The sequence below is a fragment of the Aethalodelphis obliquidens genome, unplaced genomic scaffold, assembly GCF_003676395.1.
Source record: "Aethalodelphis obliquidens isolate GAN/ISIS:26980383/991018 unplaced genomic scaffold, ASM367639v1 scaffold7, whole genome shotgun sequence".
In the NCBI taxonomy this organism is placed as follows: Eukaryota; Metazoa; Chordata; class Mammalia; order Artiodactyla; family Delphinidae; genus Aethalodelphis; species Aethalodelphis obliquidens.
Window position 1 is genome coordinate 30,515,538 of NW_020837951.1, and position 25,535 is coordinate 30,541,072.

Below are 25,535 nucleotides of genomic sequence, written 5' to 3' on the forward strand. Positions count from 1 at the left end.
TGCCTTAGATGGGCAGGTAGTCTTAGGTTCACTGCAGTCTTACATTTTGTTCATCTCTGTCCTTTATCTACAAATTTATATTACCTGCCTGGCCCCTATAGGTATCCGAATTTGGAACCACTGGTATCCATCGTAAAACAGGTTTAGAAGAATGCATAGTAACATATGAATAGGGTCTCCCAACCCCAAGTCTTTGAGCACTGCCACAGTCACAGGGAACTTCCTTGAGCTCCCAGGAAAAGCAGGATGCTCTGAATTCTGTGATTATATCTCTGCCATCTGGAGGAACAAGGACTCAAAATAGAAATTACTGTGAATTTAGAAAAATAGAAAAAAAATTACATTTCATGCACGTGTGGGTTTGTGGACTAAAGTTTACTCCTACTATTCCATTACTAGTCCTGCCACCCTGTACACCAGGGTATATATTTTAACTAAAAGCTTCAGAGTTAGGGAAAGGGAAAGATGAAGTTAAGGTCAAAGAAGAAGTAGGAAAGAAAAACAAGAGGGGGAGGCTAGGAAAAGAATGAGCTCTCATATGTCTACCCTCATCTGGGGAAGATAAGTAAGGTTTATATGTAGGGTCAGACGGTACTGGTTAAAATTCTTGCTTCATCATTAACAACATAGGCAAGCTTGGGTAAGTCATTTAACTAGCTGAGCTCAATTTCCTAATGTACAATGTAAGGATAATAATAATTTTTTATTCCCACAGGTTTTTTGCAAGGGTCAAGAGAAATAATGGTCATAAAAGGGTACTGAAAAGTGAAAAGACTTTACTATGTGGATTCATATTACCCAGTGACTAGCCATTAGTAAGTGCTCAATAGTTGTTTGCTGTTACAAAAAAAAGGGAAATGAGGGGAGAGCTGAATTCCAAAGGCCACTTAAAATTACCAGCCCCTTTACTTGTCAAATAATTGTGATATTTTATTTGTCTTTTCCATTTTCCTGGAGCCATTGCTGCATTTTTTAGTTGTTTGTTAAAGACCATACCCAATGCAACAGGACAACTTGTATTACCAGCTGATGTAAATTCCACTGATAAGTAGCTTCACTGTAAAGACAGAGTGTTTCAGTGTGTGGCCTCTTGTCAAATGACTCAGAAAATGGCAGTTCTCCATCACTAATCTTCTGAGTTTTGTCCCTAGTCCTTCAATTCCCTTCTTCCCATTTTAAATTTACCCTCAAATTTATCACTCCATTGGACCATCAGACATATTTGGAATGCTTACTGAAATATAAGAGTTTCATAATAAGTAACAAAATGAGAAAAATTCCCTAAAAAAAATTCCGTATGAAAATTCTCTTCTTACACTATCCACACTTCACAATGTTTACAAATAACAAAGTGTCAGGGTGCAGCTGACTACAGTGTGTAAAAATTCATTTTTCGGAATGCAACTTTCCTTCCATATTACACCAATAGAGTTTGTTCACTCCTTTAACTCAGTCCACGGAGCATAAGGGGAATTTGGAGGAGGTAATTCAGGAAGGAGAGGCACACATCAGCCCACCATGCTCTTCTCCACATCGAGCTCGCCACTAGCCATCAACAGCCTCCCCTAATCTTGCATCCCAAACTGAGAATGGTCTCAGCCAATTGTACGTGGTCCTTTCACACACCACCCTATGGGGCTGAACAACATGTAAAGGAACAGCTCAGTGACTGTCTCCCTCCATCATTGCATGCACTATCATCACATCACACTTGAAGTTCAAAAACTGTTTCTCTTTTTTCCAATTAAGAGCTCTTGTGGAAACCCTAGTGACATTTTGCAGAGCCTCGGAGTTCCTCAGAAACCCAGTTGAGAATCCCTGGTGTATAGGTATCAAATCTTCTTTCATGTATGTGTGTGTGTGTGTATGTGTGTACAAGTGTATGTATGTATTATTTATTTTTGGCTGCGTTGGGTCTTAGTTGCAGCAGGTGGGATCTTTTGTTGCAGCGCTCAGGCTTCTCTCTAGTTGTGGTATGCGGGTTTTTCGCTTCTCTAGCTGTGGCGTATAGGCTCTGTAGTTTGCAGCACGCAGGCTCTCTAGTTGAGTCTCCCGGGCTCAGAAGTTGTAGCGTGTGGGCTTAGTTGCCCCGTGGCATGTGGGATCTTAGTTCCCCAACCAGGGATTGAACCCGTGTCCCCTGCATTGGAAGGCGGATTCTTTACCACTAGACCATCAGGGAAGTCCCCATGTGTATGTATTTAAATCCTGGATTTTTCTTGTTTCTTGAATATATAAGGGGGTGTTATATAAAGAACAGATGGCACAAGGCTTGAATAAGTCTGAGGTCTGATAGACTTACAACCAGCTTCTGAAGAGGTAATCTGTCAAACTGTGCCTTGGATCCCTACCAGATCTTCATGCGGGCACACCCTATCTTGTGAGCCTGTGAAAAGTGACTTTGTTTAGCCCATGTTCCAAAGGCAGTGACTGTGGGATTGCTGATCATGTGGCTGCTTCCTAGTCTTTGGTCAGGAAACCTGACACACCATTCACAAGCACACACTGTTGACTTATCAAGTGACCTCTCTCTCTCTTTCTCTCTTTGTTTCACGTGCTCTTGGGAGAACGCCTGCTTCTTATAGGAAGTTTCATTATAATCTAACCCCTTGCATATACCTTGGTGCAAATGGCAAAAATCTAGACATAGAATACTAATGACCATTGTGGGGAATTTCTGAGAAGTCAGAATCAATAACTTAACACATTTAACAGGAGCTCCAGAAAAATTAGGAGACAAAACAGTAAGCATAGTCAGCTAAGTGCTGAGACCCCAAAATAAAATTCTAGCTCTAAGATAGATTCCTTTCAAAGACTGAAGTCTTCTGAAACCTATCTTCTTCCATCTCTCTTTTCTCTGACACTTATTTATATAACCACGGACCTTCTAAATGACCTACCCTTTCTTTCTTCAGGGGTTTCTCAGGATAGGAGCAATCTAATTTCTCTTTGTCCCTGTATCTTTCTCTCTTTCCTCAAACTCCCACACTCTACTGCAAGACTGTCTTTCTGTGATTATCTGGTTACAGCTTCTGAATTTTATGGATACAGCCACGTAAAAAGAGTCCAAGGCTAAGACTAGGCTGAGGCAAGAGGGCACCTGGAGTGCAAAATTTCAGGACTTCAGGGACTTGGTCATGCAAGTAAATTTTGCTACCTAGGTGCCTTCTTGCTACACCTTTAGTCCTTACCTTGATAGAGTGACTGGTGACTCTGGGTCTCCATTCCAAATTGGCAAGGGGGGAACATCCCTGGCACACCTTGAATCAGGTGTCCAGTCTTGATCCTGTCAGCAACGGCCCCCCGGGGTGGAGGTCACATGGTATAAACATAGCTGCTGAGGGTCCATCTCTGGGCTTTAGGGAGCAGTTCTCAGATAAAGAGGGACCCTGACTTGGGAAGAGACTCTAATATTTTATATTACAAAAGCACTATGTAAGTAAAGTATTTTAATTACATTTTTGGTGCTATTTTTTCCTGCCCCTGTTATGAATTTCATAACTCTGAAGCATGTACATTGTATAATTTACTATATGAGTATCAATAGGATTCCTAAAGTTTTAACACATAGTTGCTGCCCTTGAAGAATTTGCAGTCCGCCTGGAAGAATAAGACCAGATGCGGGATGCACGCAGGAATGCAGGAGAATACTTATGTTAATTAATTCAAATTAATTCAATTTGAAAACCAAATCTATATCGAGTCAATAAATTATATAGAAGTTTTGAGAAGGAAGAAGAATTTGTGGAATAGGGCACGCAAGTACCCCTTCTTAATGATCTCTTTTTGGGAAGGAGGAAAGAGCAGATACAGAGTTATAGGAAGGACCAGATCAGAAAATACCAAGGGAGCACTGAAATGTCACATGGGATGTGGGGTGTTCTTATTCATATTACAGGTCCCATTTCCCTGATACATATGAAAGACCCAGGAAGTTTGAATTGATGCCACCTTCTTCTGCCAAGAACTCTGCTGGTATTGAGGGAAAACATTCACAATCATTCTATTTATTCCAAATTATTCTATTGACCATGAGTTTTGAAATGGTCAGTAATGCTGGTTGTTGATGGGGGTCAGGTGGGAGGGAGTGCGTCCTTTGCAGGAAATCACTTTCTTAAAAGAAGCACAAAATGCATTTTTCCTTGACCCTCTCTTTCCTCCAAAGACCTGCTTTCAACAGTGAAGAACTGGGCATTAAAACCCCTCTTCTGCCCCTGCACTGCCAGAGCCTGTTTATTTTCTCCAGAATCTTTTCTGCTCACAAATCTAAACCCCAAAGGCTTCACTTTGCATTCCTCTGTAAAATAAAATCAAGGATCCCTTGGAGGATCAAGCTTTCTGAGAGAACACCTGTTACTACCATTTGTGTGAAGATACTGTTGGAAAAATGATGCATACCTATGTCAAAGTTTCATATGAGAAATTTCTTTTAGGAAAATATTGGAAAGGCCTCACTTTTTCCTTTCCTTTGAGAAATTGGTAACCCTTTCTATGAGACTAATTAGAACAACACAACTGAGAGATTGCCTTTTTTCCTTTGGCTGTCATTCATTCAGTGTCTCTGATGCTACTTCATATTTTCCCAGATCCTATTTTATTTTTATTTGTTTATGCCTCCTTTATCTATAAGCAGGTTCAAATCCTTTGTGGAATGAGGTATAGAAGAAAGGAGGGAAAGTAAAGAAAGAAGGAATGTACAGAGGGAGGAAGGAGGGAGAGAGTACCCCAAATTTTGCTTATAAAATGAGGAGAGTATGAAATAGCTGATCAAATGTATATTTCATTCTCTTTGCTACAAACAATATTTTATGTTTATCACTCTGTTGGAAAGCCACAAAAGCAGATCATGAAGTTTTATTTTCCCTTAAAAAGAACAAATAATGGGAACTCTGAAAAGAGCTGGCAGTCCGTCTTACAATGGCAGGGAGGGATTGGAAACTAAAAAAAGAGAAAAGAAAAAAAGAAACAACAGCATAACGTGTTTCTTGTTTATGTAGGTATGGGAGTTGAAAAGCAGCACTGATCCTTCCAATAAACCCTTAATCATGCATTACCCCCTCGGATCCTAACAAACACCAGTGAAATAGGTCACCTGGGAATGATCTCAACTGAAGATATGAAGCTCAACTTACTCAAAACCACAAAACTAAGATTTCCTACAGTGTTGTAATGGATAAGACAGTGAGCATGTGTTGTAATGGATAAGACTTTGAGCATGTCACTTAACCTGTTTCCTCATATGTAAAATGAGAATAATGAATACTGTCTGCAACACCCTATTTTCCCTCCTCCAAATGTCCTGTGTATTTTGCACTAGTATCCAGAAATCTGCCTTGGCCAGACCTAATATAAGCCTTGTCTGGGCCTCTTCCTCGGAACTGAAGTCTCCAACTCAGAGTTTTCTCTTTCACTGCAGGGTAGGAAATACCACTTGGTCCCTTTGCCGGTTGCCAATGTTCCAGCTGACAGCCACCCCAGCAAGTGCCCTCGTGGATGAGCCCGTGCACATCCGAGTGACAGGCCTGCCCCCACTGCAGACGGTGACACTCATGGCATCTATGAAGGATGAGAAGGGGAATCTGTACCAGTCCAGAGCCTTCTACAGGGCCAGCAAGGCTGGTGAGCTGGACCTGAAGCAGGCTCCTGCCTTGGGCGGCCACTACGTGGGGGTCCACCCTATGGGCCTCTTCTGGTCTCTGAAGCCTGAGAAGGCTTTTGAGAGGCAGATCAAGAAAGATGTGATGAACAGCCCCTTTTGGATCACTCTGGAGCTATATGACTCCGTTTATTTACAAAAGTCAGGGGAGGTTCAGCCCAGGGCCAGCCAGGTGGTGCAGCGTTGGTTCTCCAGCCCTCAGATGCAGCGGGTGCAGGTCCAAGAAGGTCGTGTGCGAGGAGCCCTTTTCCTCCCTCCAGGTGAGACTAATCTTTCATGATCTAGAAGACATGGTTCATGGAAATAAAAACAAAAACAAAGGGCATCAAACTGTTGGCAAACTAGTATTTCCCACAATATTTTAAAAGTAATAAGCCGTTTCGTTGTGTGTGTGATGGTGGAACTCATTCTGCTCAGCCTGTACTTTCGCTGGCACCTACTCGACCCTCTTGTTGCTCTTTGTGATCTCATTTTCTTCTCTTTTTTCTTGCTCTTAGGGGCAGGCCCTTTCCCAGGACTCATTGATTTGTTTGGGGGCATCGGGGGTCTAGTTGAGTATCGGGCCAGTCTTCTGGCTGCCCACGGCTTTGCAGTGCTGGCCTTAGCATATTTTGCCTACGCAGACCTGCCCAAGCAGTTGCAGGAGGTGGACCTGGAATATTTTGAGGAAGCTGCCAACTTGCTACTAGCTCATCCCAAGGTATTTAAAATACTTTTCATTTTACCTGGCAACATTATAGCCAAAAAAATAAAAAATCACAAATGTCCGTTCTGCCTATATCACCAGTCTGTTTAGACTTGGGCACACACAGTTGAGTGAAAATGCAGATAATAATACATACCTCGTAGGATTGTTGAGTTGATTAGGATCAGCTTAGTGCTTACTGGCACAAAGAAGACAATAAATGGTGGGTATATTATGATTCTCTTCATTTGCTAGTTCAAAAATGTTCAAATATCCGGTATTTCTTACAGTTCAACCTGACAGGGTAAAACAACCGTATCACCTAATGTTTCTATTAAGTGACTATTTGTTAGACTCTATGCTAAATACTTTATATGCACTATCTCATTTAATGCTTATAATTACTGTGCGAAGTTAGTACTTTTGACATGGTCCTCATTTTTCAGATGAGAAGGCATACCCATCTCAGTTAAGTAAGAGGCCAACACTCCACAGCCAGTAAGTGACAGAGCCCTTGGGGCAATGTCTTTGCTCCAAACCGTTAAGTCATCCTGACTCCCCAACTTACATCGTTCTCTCCTGGAGCCTTGACTCTTCTCAAGAAGAGATAGGATATGTTTGCTATTGGAGCATCACCGGTATCCTCATCTTCAGTGTTATCATCATCATAATCAAATATACACGTGATTTTCCTAAGCATATTTGGCTCTGTTTAAAGGATTGCCTAGAAGGAATTAAATCCCAGGTAAAATGTTTTCAAGTTAGTTTTTTTTTTCACTTCAAATTTAACTATTTGTGACATTGTATGAGGAGAAAGGGCAATTGCCAAAATTCAATTTGTAGTCAGATTCCACAGAAGAGGTTCAATTCCCACCTCTGCCCCTTGATACTGTTGTAACCTTGAGCGAGACTTACACTTCCTGAATCCCCGTTTTCTTGTTGGAGGGCCGAGCATATAGTAAACGCTCAATAAATCCACCTTGTCACCTGTGCCCATCTGGTTTCTTCCCTCTTCCTTTCCCCATACCCTCAACCCATCCCAAAGTGTTTTAGGTTCTTTCTCAGTACATCACACCCTCTTCACCCTCCCTGCTGCTGTTTTAGTCCCTCATCATTGCTCAGCTGTGATGCTGCAATAGTGCATTAATCAATTTCCCGTCTCCATTTACAGCCCTCCTCCCTCACTTCCCAATCCACTCCTCACGTGGATGGTTCCCAGATGTGGATGCACACTGGATTTCCTTGGGGATATTTTATAGTATCAGATTCTTGGGCCCACTCAGACCTACTGAAGTAGCTCTCAAAAAACTGAATCTTAGGGGATTCCGTGGTGGCGCAGTGGTTAAGCATCTGCCTGCCAATGCAGGGGATGCGGATTCGTGCCCCGCTGGGCCTACGCGGGTTCATGCCCCGCTGGGCCTACGCAGGTTCGTGCCCCGCTGGGCCTGTGCGTCCGGAGCCTGTGCTCCACGACGGGAGAGGCCACAACAGTGAGAGGCCCGCGTACCTCAAAACAAAACAAAACAAAACAAACAAACACAAAAACTGGATCTCAGAAAGCTCAAGTTTTAAAAGTTTTTTTTTCAGCTGATTCTGATGATAGAAAGGTGCTGGGGATACAACTGTGAGCAAAGTTAACACACAGGGTCACTATGTATTTGCTATTGTTTGTCCAGAATGCCCTTCCTTTCCTCATTTATCCCTCAGACTTCTTCCCTTCCCTCTGGTCCCTGGGCCCACCCCAAAGTTAAGGACTCCCTCCTGTGACCTACTACTTTTCCTAGTGGACTGAGAACTGACATTCAGTTTTTTACAGAATCTAAGTCTTTCATCTTTACACTCCCAATCCTTCCAGGATTAGCCTTTGGTTTAACAAATATGCAAATCCTTTGTAGCTGTAAAATGCTGTTTAAGTATGAATTACACTTACCTAATATTTGAAAGAAACTGGGACACCTCTTTTACTAGCTGGAGAGAAGAATTCGATTCTTCAAAAATCTTACCTGCCTCTGCTCTTGTGATGTCTAATGTTGCTGGTGTATTAGACCCTTTTTGCCTTTATAGAGCTCTGCTTTGGGTGAAGAGTTTTAATTTCTATTTTTTCACTTAATCTTCATAACTGTCCTACAAGGTAGGTAATATTATCACCCCCATAAGACAGTAAGGCTTAGGGAGGGTAAGTAGGTAGTATTCTCTCTCAGTCGCAAAGCCGGTAAACCTTAGTGCCAGGACTCCCACCCCACATTTTCAAACTCTTCCCATCATACTAGCTTACTGGCCTCTAGGAGAGCTCCTTCTCAGAGAATGTCCTGTAATGGGTTTCCTTTATTTTCTCCTTCAGATCCAAAAGCCAGGAATTGGAGTGATCTCTGTGAGCAAAGGTGCAGAGATCGGGCTGGCCATGGCCTGCTACCTGAAGGAGGTGGCAGCCACTGTCTGCATCAATGGGTGCAATGCCATCTTTGAATTTCCGCTCAAGTACCGGGATCTGGTTATAACACCCATCCCCTCGTTGCCGGAGCGCATGGAGTTCAACATCATGGGCGCTTTGTGCCTCCGTCACTACAAGGGGAACCCCCGAGATGCACTGAATCAACACAGTGTGCTTCCTATTGAAAAGGCCCAGGGTGCAATCCTCTTCGTTATAGGGGAGGATGACGAATGCTTCAATAGCAGAGAGTACGCTGAGCAAGCCCTGGACCAGCTGCGGAGGCACGGCAGAAGCAACGGAAGGATGCTGCTCTACCCCGGGGCGGGCCACCTCATAGAGCCGCCCTATTTGCCCCTGTGCTATGCGTCCTGGAGCCGCGGCCTCTTCTGCCCCCTGCTTTGGGGGGGGGACCCTGTGGGCCACGCGGCAGCCCAGGAGCACGCCTGGGGAGAGATCCAGAAATTCTTCAGGCAACACCTTGTTCAGAGCAGAAGCACACTCTAAGGGTGATGATAGGGGAGGAGAAACAAAAAAATTGGATAAGGCAGGGATGTGGGTGGGGGAGGGGACTCTTGATTTCTCTAGATTCACAGTCATCTTGAATCAACTGGAAGGAAATTGGACAAAGTCAAAGAATCAGGTGCATCTGAAATATTTCTGACAAAATTGTATGTGCTTTGAATTTTTGTAAAGTGAATCTTGGTTTATATGCACCAGGTACGTTGCTATTTCAAAATTGTGATACCCTTGCAAATTGAATAACCTTTTGTACCCCGGTAAGGGAAACCTTGGATCCAGGTATTGCCAATCTAGATGAATGTTCTGGAACTTTGAAGTCACTTATGAAATCATTTTCTGTTTAAACCATTGTGGGTTGAATTTGACATTTGATATGAAAAGTTCCTGATGCCACCATCAAGGGTAATCCTTGCTAGAGATTTCCAGTAGATACGTTAATTCTTTTTTAGAATAGTGATGCTTCTTTTTATTCCTAAAATATATTTCTTTTTTATAATTTTAATCAGGAGTGGGGCTAAATGCTCAAGTGCCTTTGGAGCATTTAGTGAAATTAAATGAGCTATATTTAAAGTGATTAGAAGAGAGCCGGGCACATAGCAATTTCTATATCAGAGTTAGCTATTATCATTTTCATGATGCTTTTCTCCTATAATCTGTTAATGTGGTGAATTGCATTCATTAATGGACTAATTTTGCTTATTCATCTAATTCTACTAGATCAGTTTCTCATATTGACTAGTTTGGGCTTTAAAATTTCTTTTGAAGCCAACCTAGTCATTTATATTTTCTCAGAATTTCACCCCTATTTTCTGGAACACATTTTTCTCATAATTTTTTACATATCCCCTGTTGTTTATTTGCATGCTTTCTCCTTTTCCTTTCAGTCTGACTTGCTAAATATTTGTCTATTTTATTAACCTTTTCTTAGAATAGCTTTTGGGTTGTTTATTGGTCAAATCTAATTTTTCCTGATTCATCAGTGTATGCTTCTTTGAAATAAGTTCATTCCTTCTGCCATATTTGTGTTTTCCTGGCTTTTTGATATGCAGTGTTCTCATTTTGTTAATGTCTAAATAGTTTCTGATTTGCTTCCTCCCTCCCCCCACCCTTAAACCCAAGAGTAATTTTACCAAAGTACAAAGTATCATCCTGTAGATAACTTGCTGGTTATAAGGACCTCACTTTGCAATGGAGGGGTCAGATTGTCTCCACCTGAACCCACTGATCAAATTTAGCATCTCTAAAAATGGTCAATTTGACTTGTTGTGGTTCATGACAAGATGTAATGTGGAGCGCCCAGCACTGCTTAGAACTATTTCTAACAACACTTTTCAACTTGAAGCTAATCAAGCCCTTAGATCAAACTTCTTACTAATGTGGTAGTTAGTGAACAACTTAAATGGTGCTACAAGGAGACAAACAGAGATTGTCCATCATTCTATGACCTGGTCTCTTCACAAGTTAATTACCAACTCACCTTGTCTCTTTTCACAAGTTAATTGCATGAAAAAATATGGAATTTTTCACTTTGTGGGATTTTGCTTTCCTTTTTGCATTGGAGTGAGCTGGGGGATTGTTCAAAATTAAAAGGGACTTAAGAGGCATATCAACCAAATGCTATGTGTGGGCCTGGTTTGAACAAAGTAACTGTAAAAAGACATTTGGGGGATAATTAGAGAACTCTGAATATGACTGGATATTAAACGATACTATGAAATTGTTATCTTGTTAGGGGTCAAAATGGTATTGGGGTTATGTAAAAAAGTAACTTTTTAGAGATGCATACTGACATATTTAGAGGTGAAGCGTTGCAGTATCTGGGGATTGTTTTAAAATACTACAGGAATCTGGCAAATGTGAAAAGTTATTATATCCAGATGATCGGTATAGTGAAGTTTGTTTTCTCTACTTTTATGTATGCTTGCAAATTTTTCATAATAAAAAAGTAAGAGATATAATCGGTATACTTACTTTTCTGCCCCAACAGACAAGAACTTCAGCATGCATTACATCTTTTCTCCATGACAACCCCATTAATTTCATATTAATTTTTTTGGAACCAATAATTATTTTTAAATTAATTTTGATTGGAGTATAGTTGCTTTACAATGTTGTGTTAGTTTCTGCTGTGCAGTAAAGTGAATCAGTCATTCGTATACATATATCCACTCTTTTTAAGATTTCCTTCCCATTTAGGTCACCACAGAGCATAGAGTAGAGTTCCCAGTGCTATACATTTGGTTCTCATTAGTTATCTGTTTTATACATAATAGTGTATAAATGTCAATCCCAATCTCCCAGTTCATCCCACCCTTGGTAACCATAAGTTTGTTCTCTACATCTGTGACTCTATTTCTGCTTTGCAAATAAGTTCATCTGTACCATTTTTCTATATTCCACATATAAGTGATATTATACATTTGTTTTTCTCTTTGACTTGTTTCACTCTGTATGACAATCTCTAGGTCCATCCATGTCTCTGCAAATGGCACTATTTCGTTCCTTTATATGGCTGAGTAATATTCCATTGCATACATGTACCACATCTTCTTTATCCATTCCTCTGTTGATGGACATTTAGGTTGCTTTCAGGTCCTGGCTATTGTGAATAGTGCTGCAATGAACATTGGGGTGCATGCATCCTTTTGAATTATGGTTTTCTCCAGGTATACACCTAGGAGTGGAATTGCTGGGTCATATAGTAGCTCTGTTTTTAGTTTTTTTTTTTTTAATTTATTTAATTTATTTATTTTTGGCTGCATTGGATCTTCGTTGCTGTGCGCGGGCTTTCTCTGGTTGTGGCGAGCAGGGAGTACTCTTCGTTTCAGTGACTGGGCTTCTCATTGCAGTGGCTTCTCGTTGCGGAACACAGGCTCTAGGTGCGTGGGCTTCAGTAGTTGTGGCATGCGGGCTCAGTGGTTGTGGCTTGCGGGCTCTAGAGCACAGGATCAGTAGTTGTGGCACGTGGGCTTAGTCGCTCTGCAGCGTGTGGGATCTTCCCGGACCAGGACTTGAACCCATGTCCCCTGCATTGGCAGGCGGATTTTTAACCACTGCACCACCAGGGAAGTCCCTCTTTGCTTCTTATAAGAGGTTGATGAGGAGTATCCAGTGGTGATATTTTTCATATCTTCATTTCCAGGTGATGCCGTAGACTATCAGTATTCTCCTTACTACTTGAAATAGAGTTATTAGCAACTTTAAATCTAATCAGGTTGAAGAGCCAGTTCCAGAAACGCCAGAACCAATTCAGAAAATTCATCCTTAAAACTGTTTCTTTAGAAACACTCTCAGTACCAAAATCTCAGTCAGGGTTCTCTGGAAAAATAGAAGCAACAAGATAAATATACAGAGAGAGAAAGAAATTTATTATAAGGAATTGGCTCAGGCGGTTATGGAGGCTAAGTCCCCAGATCTGCAACCTGCAATCTGGAGACCCAGGAGAGCTGATGCTGTAATTGTAGTCTGAGTCTGAAGTCCTGAGAACCACAAGAGTTAATAGTGTAAATTACAGTCCGAAAGCGGGCAGACTCAAGATCCAAGGAGAGCCGATGTTTCAGTATGAGACTGAAGGCAGGAAAAGACAGACGTCTTAGCTCAAACAGCTAGGCAGGAGGAGTTCCCTCTTTTTAAAGGAAGGTCGGACTTTTTGTTCTATTCAGCTTTCCATTGATTGGGTGAGGGCCACCCTTATTAGGGAGGGCAATCTATTTTACTCAGTCTGTTGAATTTAATGTTAATCTCATCCAAAAACACCCTCACAGACATATGCAGAATAACGTTTGACCAAATAACTGGGATCCCTATGGCTCAGTCAAGTTGATACATAAAATTAACCATCACAGGATAGGTAGCCAGTAAATTATTTCCATTTTACAGGTGAGTAAACTAAGCCTTGAGGAGTTTTAACATACCTAAGCCCACACAAGTACAGATGACTTTACAATGGGATTGAGTTTATAGTCTTCCTCCAAAACTCATGTAACTATTATTTCACCTGCCTGACAGCAGTATCTACCCAGGTCGCAGTAGCTAGGGATGAAATAATCCAGTCTTCTGTTGTCTGTTATATTATGGCTTCCACTAGAATTTAGGTTGGATATGGTGTCTTTATAATTTTTTAGTTTGGTTACCTCAACACATAATATTAAAAGACAGACTAGTTCAAAGAAAGAGAGCCTTACAATACTTTAACTGATAATACCACACATACAGAAAGAAAAATTCAGACCAACCAGAGGTGTGTTCTGGCCTCAGGGAGAAAGATTTAGTGAATATCCATCATTGCCCTGAATGAGAAAAACTGGGTCAGAGAAGAAAATCCACCAATAGAGGAAATATAGATGGGTCAACAATAGAAAAGTTATCTTAGCCATGGGACCAGGACTGTGCAGCAGGCCTTTCCCATGGCTTATTCAATGATCTGTATACACTATTCACCTTTAAAAGAATTTTTTTTTCATGCTAACCAAGCAATATTTTAACTAATAAAATGGTTTTCTAGACACCCTGATTACAAGATGGGGTATGGGTAGGGGATGTCAAATTCTGGACACAAATTAGTGATGATTCCACCATCAATTAATAAATGTTTTTTTGAGCTTATATGTGGTGTGATAAAGATAATATTCGAAAATGTATTTACATGCTTTTCTCATCGCATTTCCTTGCTTTTATTTTTCCGCTGGTTCTATCTGAAACTGAGTAATGATTAGTCAAATCCATTTCACTTGCCTTCATTAATCAAGGTCGTTTTAACACTTGCATGTCCTCCAAGCAGCTCCTAGCCTAAACAAGATGTTTGCCTAAGTTATTTTCCAGGACCTTGGAGTCTCAGCTGTGTATAGTTCAAGTTGAGCTAGTTAAGGGTAGCACCATCGACCCTCCAGCTTGGCAGGTGCTAGTGTCCGCTGGGTGACCTTTTGAACGTACAGAGGCCTGTAGCTTAGCTACACCTGTGCAGGACCACGATTATCGCGCACCCTTTCCCAATTACCTTTCCCCACTCCCCCCACGCCTCAGCCTTCCCTGCTTCTTTATTGGTCATCCCATAAATAACCCAGCCCCTTGTCTTCTGAGAGGTGGATTTGAGGTTCGTTCTCCGGTTTCTTCTCTTGCCTGCCTTGGGAGTAAAACCTCTGCTTCAAGCCTTGGTGACTCAGCGTTTTGGCTTGCTGTGCCTCTTGAAAAATGAACCTGGCTCAGTAACAACTTTGGTGGGTCAACCAGGAGGTAAGTTCAGATGGGAATTTTGCCTGTTGGTTTGTTGGCCTCTTGCTGGTGCTGAGAGCCTGTGCACGAATCCAAGCAGCTTCCTGGTCCATTTGTAATAGGACCGTCCTTGGGATTTCTCTGGGGAGGTGCCACCAATCTTCAGCACTTAGTTTCGTTTTGCTTTGAAAAAATGGTTTCGGGGGCTTCCCTGGTGGCGCAGTGGTTGAGAGTCCGCCTGCCGATGCAGGGGACACGGGTTCGTGCCCCGGTCCGGGAAGATCCCACATGCCGCGGAGCGGCTGGGCCCGTGAGCCAGGGCCGCTGAGCCTGCGCGTCCGGAGCCTGTGCTCCGCAACGGGAGAGGCCACAACAGTGAGAGGCCGGCGTACCGCAAAAAAAAAAAAAAAAAAAAAATGGTTTTGGGTGTTTGGGTTTGGAAGATGTCTTTTGGGTAACCTCGTTAAAGAAACACACCTATGCCCAGGTTGTTTGTGCGATCCTGACCCGGTCGTGGGTTGGAGACCCACCTGGTGGGATGTGGGCAGACAATATAAAAGGTTACAGCCATTGAGTTACCTGGGTTAAAGGCCCGGGATTTTGTTTTTTGATCTTGTCAGGTGGGGCAAAATCCCTTAAGGCAAGTCCCCACTGGAGGTGTGATTGCTGAAATGGGGCAGCCGATGGGATTGACCTGGGCCCATTCTCCTTTTTCAACTTCAGATTTATTTAATTGCAAGAAAAATATGCCAACTTATAGAGATGACCCAAAGACAATGGAAAACTTTCTTTCATCGATTTCTTGCAACCCACAACCCGACCTGGGCCGGTGTTCAAAATTTATTAACCACCCTCCTCATTTCAGGAGCATGTAGAATGGTGCTGGGTAGAGCTGGGGAGGAGGCAGGTGAGCTTCATTCAGAAACCCCTGGCGGCCCGATACAGGCTGCTGCCAGCACAGCTAAACCAGCAGTGCATCCTAACTGGGATGTGATGCTGGGGATAGGCCCAAACTTGGACATTATCAAGACTGCATTCTTGCAGGATTGTGAAGAGAGGGCCGAAACAAAGAAGCCTTAATGAAGCACAGGAGGGAATGCAGAAACGGAATGAGGAGCCTTCAGAATTTCTAGAGAGGATCTTTAAAGCCTATGGGCATATACAGATACAGTCCCTAAGGCCCAGAGAATTTAAAGATGGTTAATATGACTTATTGGTCAGAGGGCCTCTAATACACAGAGGAAAATGCAGAAGGTGGAAGGGGCTTTAGGAATGCCTATGTCTTAGATTGCTGAAATTGCCTTTAAAATTTTTAATGGCAGGGACCATGTTTAGGGAAAAGGAACAATGGAGAATGAAACAACAGGCCACTCTGCTGGCGGCTGCCTTAACACAGAGAAGAGCTGGACCCCCACAAAGGACTCGGCAAAAGGTAGGGGGCCCCCGGCCCTAAACTTTCCCTGGAATGGTACCCGATAGTGGGTGTCACTCTGGCTTTCTTTCAGTTCTTCACATGTGTAAAACTCGTTTTTGCCCCAGGACGTTTGTACATGCTGCTCTCTTGGCTACTTTCTGTCTATTCATCTCCAACTCATTGTAATGTGTATGTCACTTTAAAGAAGACATAACACTTGCCCTATCTAAATTAGGTCTCCCTTCAAAGCACTAAATGTTTTGTGGTCCTCCTTTTCTTCCACTTGACCCAAAATTCCATAAGGGTGAGAAGTAGGTCAATTTTGTTGCATATTCCCAGTTCTTGGCATGACTCTTGACACATAATAGATGCTCATTAAATACCTGTTGAATGATTGTATCACTCAATCCTGGGATATTTGGACCAAGAACTAGGATGCAAGCAAGAGATTTGATGTTCATTCCAAAATTCCCGTGATAGTAGAAGGGATGACAGTAAATAACAGACACGTTCTAGTACACATCTTGAGTTCAGCAGGGCAAGAATAGTGTAACAGACTTAAGGCAACCTCCTTACAACGAACTAGGGCAATCTGGTATTTGTGTCTGCCTCCAAGACACTTAAACACCCTCGAAGTTCTGGTAGTTGCATATAATAGGGAAGTCAAGGCAATTTATTGGAAACAAAAATGCTATTCCTGTCTCTTCTGCTCTTTAAATCATACCAATAATGTCTGCTCCTCCTCCTGTATATGGCATTATGCCTGCTTGCATTTCTGATTCACTGGAGCTACATACAGTCCTTCTGTCTATTATAGTCTAATTAGAGAGAGCTCTAGAATTTACCAAGAGAGGCACCCACATCTTCATAACTGCTGAGTGCAGTTTCCTCACCCTTATTTCTGTATCTAAATACACTTATCTTTCATTTACCTTCAGGCCCCATGCAAATTCTCTTTATTTCCAAGTGAGTCACAGTCTCCTTCAGACAAATTAAGTGGAACCCTGGAACCTGTCTATTTGACAAACTTGGCTCTGTCAGATCCTATTCTGGGTGCAGAATCAAAGAACTGAAAGATGTCATAAATATCCTCAGGGGCTAATAGTCTCATGAGGTTGCTTATGTCCACACACTATATCAGCCTTTCTTTTGTTTCTTCCTGCTTCCCTCTCACCTTGAGTCAGACTTCTCAGGCTCCTCTGGGCTTTCTTTAAAAAGAGGAAGAAAAGCTCATTGCAGAGTTCATCCTGAGGTGATAGTGACCACTCCTCCTACTTACACAGAGGGCTTTGTCCTGGGTAAAAGGCCCATGTGGGGGGTCTCTAGCCTTATGAAATGAATCTCAAATGGCAGGCTTCCAAGATCAATGTGAAGCCAGTGAAATGACTTGGGGCTAAATCAGGGGTAACACTAAGGTTGCCTTGTCATAATGGGAGGAATCAGACTGGCTCCGTGATCCCAGGGATGTGAGCCCAGAGATGGTCCTTAGTTCCAAGTGCCCCAGTGTCGTGTCCTGTGGAGCATCCCTCACTGAAGTCATCAATAACATATCAAGGCCAGGAAACTGGAGTCTGTGGCCAGAGATCTCAGAACACTTCTAATTGGTTCTTCCAGATCGAAACCAGAGAAAGGAGGAGAAGGGTAACCCTCACTTGGTCAACTTACGTTCTTGGAAATGCCATATCTGGTAGTCAGATATTTAGATGGTCTCCCATTGTGATAAGAGATGGGCAATGTAAAATCAATAGAGTCTGGCAGTATTTTTCAGAATGTCTTATGAACAATGAAACTGAGCTCTCATTGCCGTTATTAAATAATTATATATTTAGAAGATGAATCACTCTGAAGTTGGGCAACATTATACTTAGGTAGTTTATACAAGATTGGAAGCCTCAGAGCTTACAAATTATTCCTTCTCGTAACTAGAATGCACCTTTCTCATGATGTGCTTTGGTCAGCTACACCATCTAATTATACTCTAATACCTAAGTAGGTAGATGACATTGAAAAACCTCTGAAAAGATGTGGACTTGGTTTGCAGACATTTTGGTGTAGTGGAAAGAATGGAATTTGGAGTTGGGCAGACCTGGATTCTAATATCAATGCTGACGTGTATAGCACCGCCTTGGGGTCATGACAGCTTCTCTGGGTTCCTTGTTTTGAACAACCAGATTATGGTTGTGACGTAGCATCGGGGATGAGTAGGGCTTTCAACACTTTCTTTTCTTGCCCACTTTCCCAACTTTTAGTCAGACTTCACTCAAAAGATGTGTGTGAGTGTATATACATGTAAGTGCAAATAAGTTTAAGCCTGAATGAGATGGGGGATGAGTTTTAGCAGAGGTAACTTTTCCTAAAAATGATTCTGACTTTTTACTGACACCTTAGAAGTATCTATGGGCAAGCTGAAGACAAAGGTGGCTTGCTAGGCATCCAGAATGTGCCTCCGAGTGTCTTAATTTCAAGAATTCTTTTGTCTAAACACACACTCCTTCATGAAAGGACATATCAGTCATGCCTCTATTAGGATTGATCCCATAGGCCTGGAACTGAGGAGGATAAACACTTATTGAGGTCACGTCATTGTGACTCTTCAAATACCTTTGCCCAGTGGATGAAGTTTCAAACAAAGGACACGAGCCAAGATACATTTTGTGATAACTTTTTTCTTTAGAAAAAAAACATGTACAAAAAAAGCTAAGAAGAACCAACGTGGAAGTGTCGAGAAAACATTCTGATAGATACAGACAAGGGAGCTCCCGCTCTCAAGGAAGTTACACATTAGTTATTACCATGCTAGAAAAATGTGATGCAGTTAAAATTCTAGAACAATTAAAAGCCACAAAGTCAAGCTGTTGCTCTGGGGCTCTAGGTTGTAGATGCTCTGATACCCTTTCTGCAAAATAATACTGTGCAAACTGTAAAATATTCATTTTCATATAAAGTCCATACAATATGATCTACAAAACTGAGTTGACAGGGGATGCTGGTACCGGCAGTTTCTTGGGAAAGAAGGCTGCAGTGTCACCTGCCAGCCCAAAGACATAATTGCAAAAAGATCTTGAATTTCTTAACCAGGAGAGGCCATTACCTAAGAATCATACCCAACATTCCTCAAATCCAGGATTTCCTGCCATTGTTTATATAATTTAGGTGATTTTATTAATATGTTACTTTAACTTAGAATGCAATCACATGTTAAGGAATCAGAAAAAGTTCTTTTTCAAAGCAATACTTCTTTCTACACAATTGATTTTGCGATTTACCATAAACCAACATTGTCTTCCCTGCAACTCAGAAGTTTTTTTTATTTTTAAATTCAAAAATTCTGGAGGAGGCAGCAACTGTGATAATAAAAGATTAAAGTGAATTATTTCATTTCAGTGTCTATAAAACTGAGAAAAGAAGGTTTGTGTACAAATATCACAAAACAACATCAACCATTGAATAAATGTGGTTCTTCAATGCACACCTGAAGAAGAAAATTTTTTTAAAATTCTGGCATAAATATATTAAAGCTGACTAAAAAAAGAAAAAATCAGGGCAAGCTACATCACTTCCTCATACAAAAAATGTACAAAACATTAGCCTCTAACTAGATAAACATAATACTTGTCTTCACAGTTTGACATCAAGTAACTGTGTGCCTTGAAGTATCGAATTGGAGGGTGATTTAAAAAAAAAAAAAAGCAGCTTGTGACACGTCAGCCGTTTCAGGTAACTTCGGTCATAGAGGCAGAGTGATTCTGCGAACACAAGCAGATAAAACCTTAGTTGACTCATGCACACATTCTCCCCAGAATATCCTCTTGCTTTTCTGTCTCAAGTTCATTCTGCTCCCGCTCCCTGACATGCTCTTCCAAGGACCCTCGAATTGTTACCTCTTCTATTAAAACTTCCCTGATTTTCAACCCAAATAAGACCATGTCTTATATCATACTTAACTATATTCTATGAAACATTTGAAGATCTAAAAGTAACTTTAGCTTCACCCCACATCTTTTTTTTAACATTGTGGCTTTAATTTTGAACAGTTCTAATCTTTGAAAAATTTCTATATGATGTATTCCGAGTCATGAGTTCCAGAGCAATGAGTTTAATATTTTCGGATGCACAGGGGTTTTTGGTTTGAGGTATCTTTGAATTTCCAGAGAATGTGATCTAAATGCTTTTGAAGTTTCTTGATTTGCTTTATAGCCTTGCATGTGGTCTATTTTAAATGTTTTGTGTGTTTTGAGAAGGATTATATATGTGCCTTAGATCAACTTTATTAATCATCTGTCTTTTACTATATTTCATTTGCTTATTACTATTTCATTTGCTTATTACTGAGAGAAGTGTTAAAATCTATGATTGCAGCTTCGTCCACTTTTCCTTGTAGTTCCATTAATTTTTGTTTATATGGTTTGTTCATAATAACCCTTATCTCTTTGGTTTTATATAACTTATATATAATCCCACCTTTTTTCAGGCCCAAGTCTTTCTCTTTTGTTTGAACTTAAAACTTCCAGTCCGTGGGATTGGTAAATACCTTAAGAAATGGTGGCTTTAGATCTAATTCATTATGGGTTTCCAGATTCCTGTTTGTTTTTAGGACACTAGAGATGTGTATTCTTGAGAGTTCAACTATGAATTTTAGAAACTGAATATTCCATATTTTTCAAGGTACTTTTGTCTCCTATATTTGTGAAAATTGAGGTTTTTATATTTCTTGCCATAATGTGAAAAATTTGTTTTTACTTTTATAATATGCTTTCTTTTTTAAACTTTTGGTCAATAATTTGGTCATTTATATGTTTATAAGAGTCCATTTAAAAGTGGGTGGTAAAGATAAAGTAGTTTAACAGCCTAAGATAACTAACTGGGTGACTTCGGGCAGATTTCTTTAACTCTCCGAGTCTTTTCTTTTTTCTATTTATAATTTGAAGTCTATAATATCACTAGTTCTAAATCAAGGGGTGGCGAGCATTAGAATTCCTCTGGGACTATTTTCTTATATGGCTTTGCACCCCAGAATGGCTGAATCAGAATCTTCTGGAATAAGGTCATAGGCATCTGAGTCTTGAGATAGACTGGATCCTTCTTTTTTGTTAAAGAAAAAAATATCATCTCCCCCCTATATCGCCCCGCCCCCATCAGGAGACACGGGAGACTTTATACCACACACAGTGAGTTAACACACTGGCTCATCTCTCATTTCTCTGTTAATATAAACTGTGTTCAACAAAGACACAGTTGCTCAACGCTAAGCTTGATTACGCAGGTGAAAGTGGGTATGAGGCCACAGGACGAGGATAGCTCGGAGCTGGTCTCTCTAGGACACAACAGCTCTGTTGCATCACAAAATAATGCTTTGGAAACTCGACCATTTTTGTTCCGTTTGGATTCTGTAATTTTTTACTTTCTGGTTTCTCTTTAGTTTGGGGAAAGATTTTAGAAAATGTACCGTCTCAACTACAGAAGGCAAATACTCAAATTTGAGTTGGTCTTTTGGAGAGGAGGAAAGAACACTGCAGCTCTGGGGCTCTGTGTGGCAAAGGGGAAAGGATGTCTCTGGAAGAAGGGAAGGGAGGGTGAGGGCGTTCCCTCCCCAGCTAGACAGTCTTCTCCTTGAGGCGCTCTGAAGAGCTGGATGGACTTCACGTGTGAGAATGTGTGCTTTAAAGACAGGTTCATATCTTCTCTCAGATCCCCCTCCCGGGAAGATGGTTCTATCCCAGAAATTACAAAGGAGCAGCTTCTAGTAGAAGCCATGGCTGCTGCTGTTGCACAGGAAGCCCTCGCCCACGGGGAAAACACAGGGCATATTTATTTTGGAAGAGGTGTAGCTCAGTGTAAACTCTGCCAGCCCTGTGCAGCTCAGCTCACACACACTGTCCCCTAGAGCGTGTTTCCATATTCAATGCTGAGAGTTGTAGATTTCAAAATGGAATTTTCCTTAAACGTCACGCCGTGTGGTGTACAAGAGCAAGCAGGGTCTTTTTTTTTTATTTTTTTAGGGCCTTTAGAATTAGATGGGCCTGGGTCTTAATCTTGACTGGGTGACCTTCGGCATGTTACTTAAACTCTTTTTGCCTTACTTCATCTATAAATTCGAATGATAATGCAAATTGCAGGATTATTGTAAGGACTGAATGTGAGGGCTTGCAATAAATGCTCATTTTCTCTTCTTGACCCACAAATAAAGGGTATATCCTCCTAACTACCCATGTGGAAAGCAGATGCTTCGTTACTTGAATATTGTACAACTAGTAATGGAAGGCATCACTTAAGAGGCAATACTTTCCATCCGGCTTCCTGTAGCTTTATTTTGACTAGCCTACAGAAGTCCTGTTCATCATTACTCATAAACTTCTATTTACCATTGACTAGAGCCCAGTTTTAGGTTCTCAGTTTTGACTAGAGGGTCTAGTTCAGGTTTTGGTTCTGGCTTGCATCTGTCCATCTATCACATATTTATTTCACCCCTAGTGGATGCCAGGAAATATAGAGGGTAAGAAAGACCTGGTTCATATACTTAATCTCTCAGTCCTTGTGGGAGGCAGATATGAGGGGATTACTGACATTAATTGTGAGGGGCAGTCACACCTGGGGCCCTGGGGTCTCTTTGACCCAAGCCTGGTATTCACAAAAGGCCTCAAATTGTGCCCAGATGAGGGGATATACATGGAAATAAACATACATGGACAGATTTGAAAAGTTCAACTACTGCCTGTAGTGAATAATAAACTAATGCATATTTTTAAAGAATTTTTAAAATCTATATTGCGAATAGCAGGTTTTGAAATCAGGTTGGCACCTCATTTTTCAATGTAAGTAGAATCCCCCAAAACATGGCCTGGATGTCTCTTGGCCTGGTCAACTACTACTGGTCCTGAGGGAGAAGAGAGAGGTCTGGAGAAGGCTTCAGACAGAAGGTGATGCTTGAGCAGTGCTGGGTAAAAGGATGGGGCAGAAACAGGGTGCTCTTTGACCAGGACATGCAGGGTAAAGTCGACAGCATTTACAAGGACAGGCTGATATGTTTGTGGAACTTGGCAAACATCTCAGCTTGCGTTTCGAATTCACCTTTGTCATTAGTTGCTTCATCTCAAAAAATAGAGGGAACCACTCTGACCTCACCAGGTACAAGAACATAATCAGGGAAGAAAAACTAGGGAGAGTCTATTTCACCATTTCATTACAAGGTTTTGTTATTTAGCTAATTCGTCATTCAACCTGCATTAACTGGCTATATGTAAATAAATCAGTAGTAAAATTTTCACTATGTTATTTCTAATTGGACCAAGTCAAAATTTTCACCTTAATACAGGTGAAGGGAAAACGAACAAAATACTTGGCACTGGGTTTAATGGAGAGCCCTAAATATTTTTCCCAAGGTGGAAATAGCTTTTTTTTTTCTGGTTCATTAATAACATTAGACTTCATTAAATGTGAAAAGAAGTAGGATAGTTTCTCAGACGTCTGATAGTTACTCTTTAAATAGTGAAATATTTTATACTATATTGATAGGAAGTACATGATAATTCCAGTGGGAGGAGATTTGCTTCTCTTGCACTCTGTAAAAATGATTTAGTAAGGAAATGCCAAATTCAACAAGATTTCGAGATAGACTATTACAGAAAATAAACACTTTAGCAGGACTCAGCTACATGCAAAACGTGTCATGATATAAAAACCCTGTTTTATTATTAGTTATCCCCATTCTGTCTGCTTAAAGAGCTACTCACCCCAGTTTTCCCACTTGCTGGCTATGTGGCTTGGGGAAGAAATTTACTGTTGCTATTTTCATATTCCTCTCAATCTGTGAAATGGGAATTATACTACTGATTCAGTAAGTTTTTGTTCAAATAAAAATATATTTGTAAAGCACCTAGCAACTGTCTCAGGCAAAAGTCAGTGCTTTATACCATGTTTCAGGGCTCATTTCAGGTGGCAAGTCTTCTCCGTGGCTTTCCCTGCCTTAGAATAAATTTCTTCTTCATCTGTGTTCACAAAGTGCTTCGTGTATCTGATTCAGCATGCCATGTTATGATTACTGATTTATATACACCTTTCCTGATCATCTGTGAGTTCCTTGAGCACAGGACTTTATGGCTAGTTATTCATCTCTGGCATGAAGCAAGGTCCTGGTGTAAATAAGTGATCAGTTAGTACTGCTGCATTGAATTTTTGATGGTCATCAAAACAGATCCAAAAGGATACTTAGTAACCTTTCTTAATGTGCTGCCAGTTTACATCTATCACTGGATGTAACAAAGCATTTTTTTCCAAATGTTGTCCTAGTTACTGAATCAAATTGGCCTCCCACAGGGTTGGTGTAAATTTCACAAGTGTGTTACTACATTGGAGGTCAAGGTATCCTGAAGCAGTTGGGGTTTAAGTTAGACATAACTAAGAACTTCCTGAGGAAGGGCCAAGCCCTGGAAGGAATACAGGATTAATTGAGGGAAGCTGTGAAGTTCTTGAGGGTCTTTATGTCAGATTTTTATTGTTGCTGGGTGGATTCAGTTATGTCCTGTTTTCAGTAGAGAAATGGATTAGTTGACCTCCAAGATAACAGGCCTGGAGCCTCCGGGTTTGGTTTGCTAAAACCACTTTACTGTACCTGTGCACTTAAGGTTTCCAGAGGGCTTTCTATCCTTGGGAAAGCCATTAGGGGTACTCCACGGGGGTCCTCGGGTTTGGGTTTGGAAGGAGATCCTTGTGTTCCTTTAAAGTTATGGACCACACACATTCCCTGCAGGATGAGGGGAAAAAAGATTGGGGTCAGACTGCGGCCGTCAGTGCCTGGCCATCTCTGCGGGTGGCAGGCCTTCCCCCTTAGAATGTCGTTGCATAGTGACTTGTGAGCCAGTGGGTAGGGACCATGGAAAGACCTGGGGCATGGTTCAGGCTGTCTGCTGCGGAGCACATTCTAGGTGCTGAGGAAGCATCTGTTTGATCACCAGATGGCCAGGGATGCTCAGTCTACCCCCACTGAGCTTGTTTCCTCACCTGTAAAAATGGGAATAATACCTACCTCATAGATTAACAACAGTTAAAAGACATGATGAATGTAAAGCACCTCATAATAACAGCTAACTTATGTGTCTGGTACTGTCCTGAGGGCCACTTATGTGTCTGGTACTGTCCTGAGGGTTTACCTTACTTCATCTAATCCGCTCAGCAATCTTATAAGGGAGGTACTATTATCCTCTCCAACTTAGATAAGGAGGCACAGAGAATTTAGGTAACTTGCCCAAGGTTACACAGATTTAAACTCCATAGCCTCTAAATCACACCACCGCTATAGGATTCTGCCTCTTAACAAGTGCCAAACATACAGCAAAAATGCAATGTTAGCTAGTCTTTAACTCTTACCTAAGATGATTACCCTTAAGTTACTTAGCAAATATTCACATCATTTATTAGTGGCACTTTTATTGCTTCCATTAAAACTTCCTGTCTAAATTACTACCCACTTGTCTTTATTTCCTACTGAGGCCGCTTCATAACTAAGTCTGTTCTAACCGTCTTTTGTCTCTTTCCATACTCTCTTCCATTGTTCTGCATCGTTTTTTCTATATCCAGTGCCTCTGAATCTTTCCTGTAGCTCCTCAAACCCCACAGAACATTC

At 41.3% G+C, this 25,535-nt stretch overlaps 2 protein-coding genes across 3 annotated transcripts in view; one reads left to right on the forward strand and one right to left on the reverse strand.

Moving 5' to 3' along the window:
- Positions 1-5,219: 5,219 nt before the first annotated feature.
- BAAT (bile acid-CoA:amino acid N-acyltransferase) lies at positions 5,220-11,235 on the forward strand. Its single transcript, XM_027105353.1, has 3 exons — positions 5,220-5,916; positions 6,154-6,356; positions 8,683-11,235. Exons 1-3 carry the CDS (start codon positions 5,247-5,249, stop codon positions 9,274-9,276), a joined length of 1,467 nt encoding a protein of 488 aa, XP_026961154.1. The 5' UTR covers positions 5,220-5,246; the 3' UTR covers positions 9,277-11,235.
- A 7,327-nt stretch (positions 11,236-18,562) lies between these two features.
- Positions 18,563-25,535, reverse strand: part of PLPPR1 (phospholipid phosphatase related 1) — a 264,328-nt gene continuing 257,355 nt past the window's right edge. The window contains exons 7-8 of one of the 2 annotated variants that reach the window (XM_027105354.1): positions 24,525-24,656; positions 18,563-19,662 (exon numbers count right to left, since the gene is read on the reverse strand). In XM_027105354.1, coding sequence (XP_026961155.1) covers positions 19,630-19,662; positions 24,525-24,656 — 165 coding nt within the window. In that variant the 3' untranslated portion in view covers positions 18,563-19,629. The remainder of the gene's footprint in view (positions 19,663-24,524; positions 24,657-25,535) is intronic. The other variant, XM_027105355.1, reaches the window with a different exon arrangement.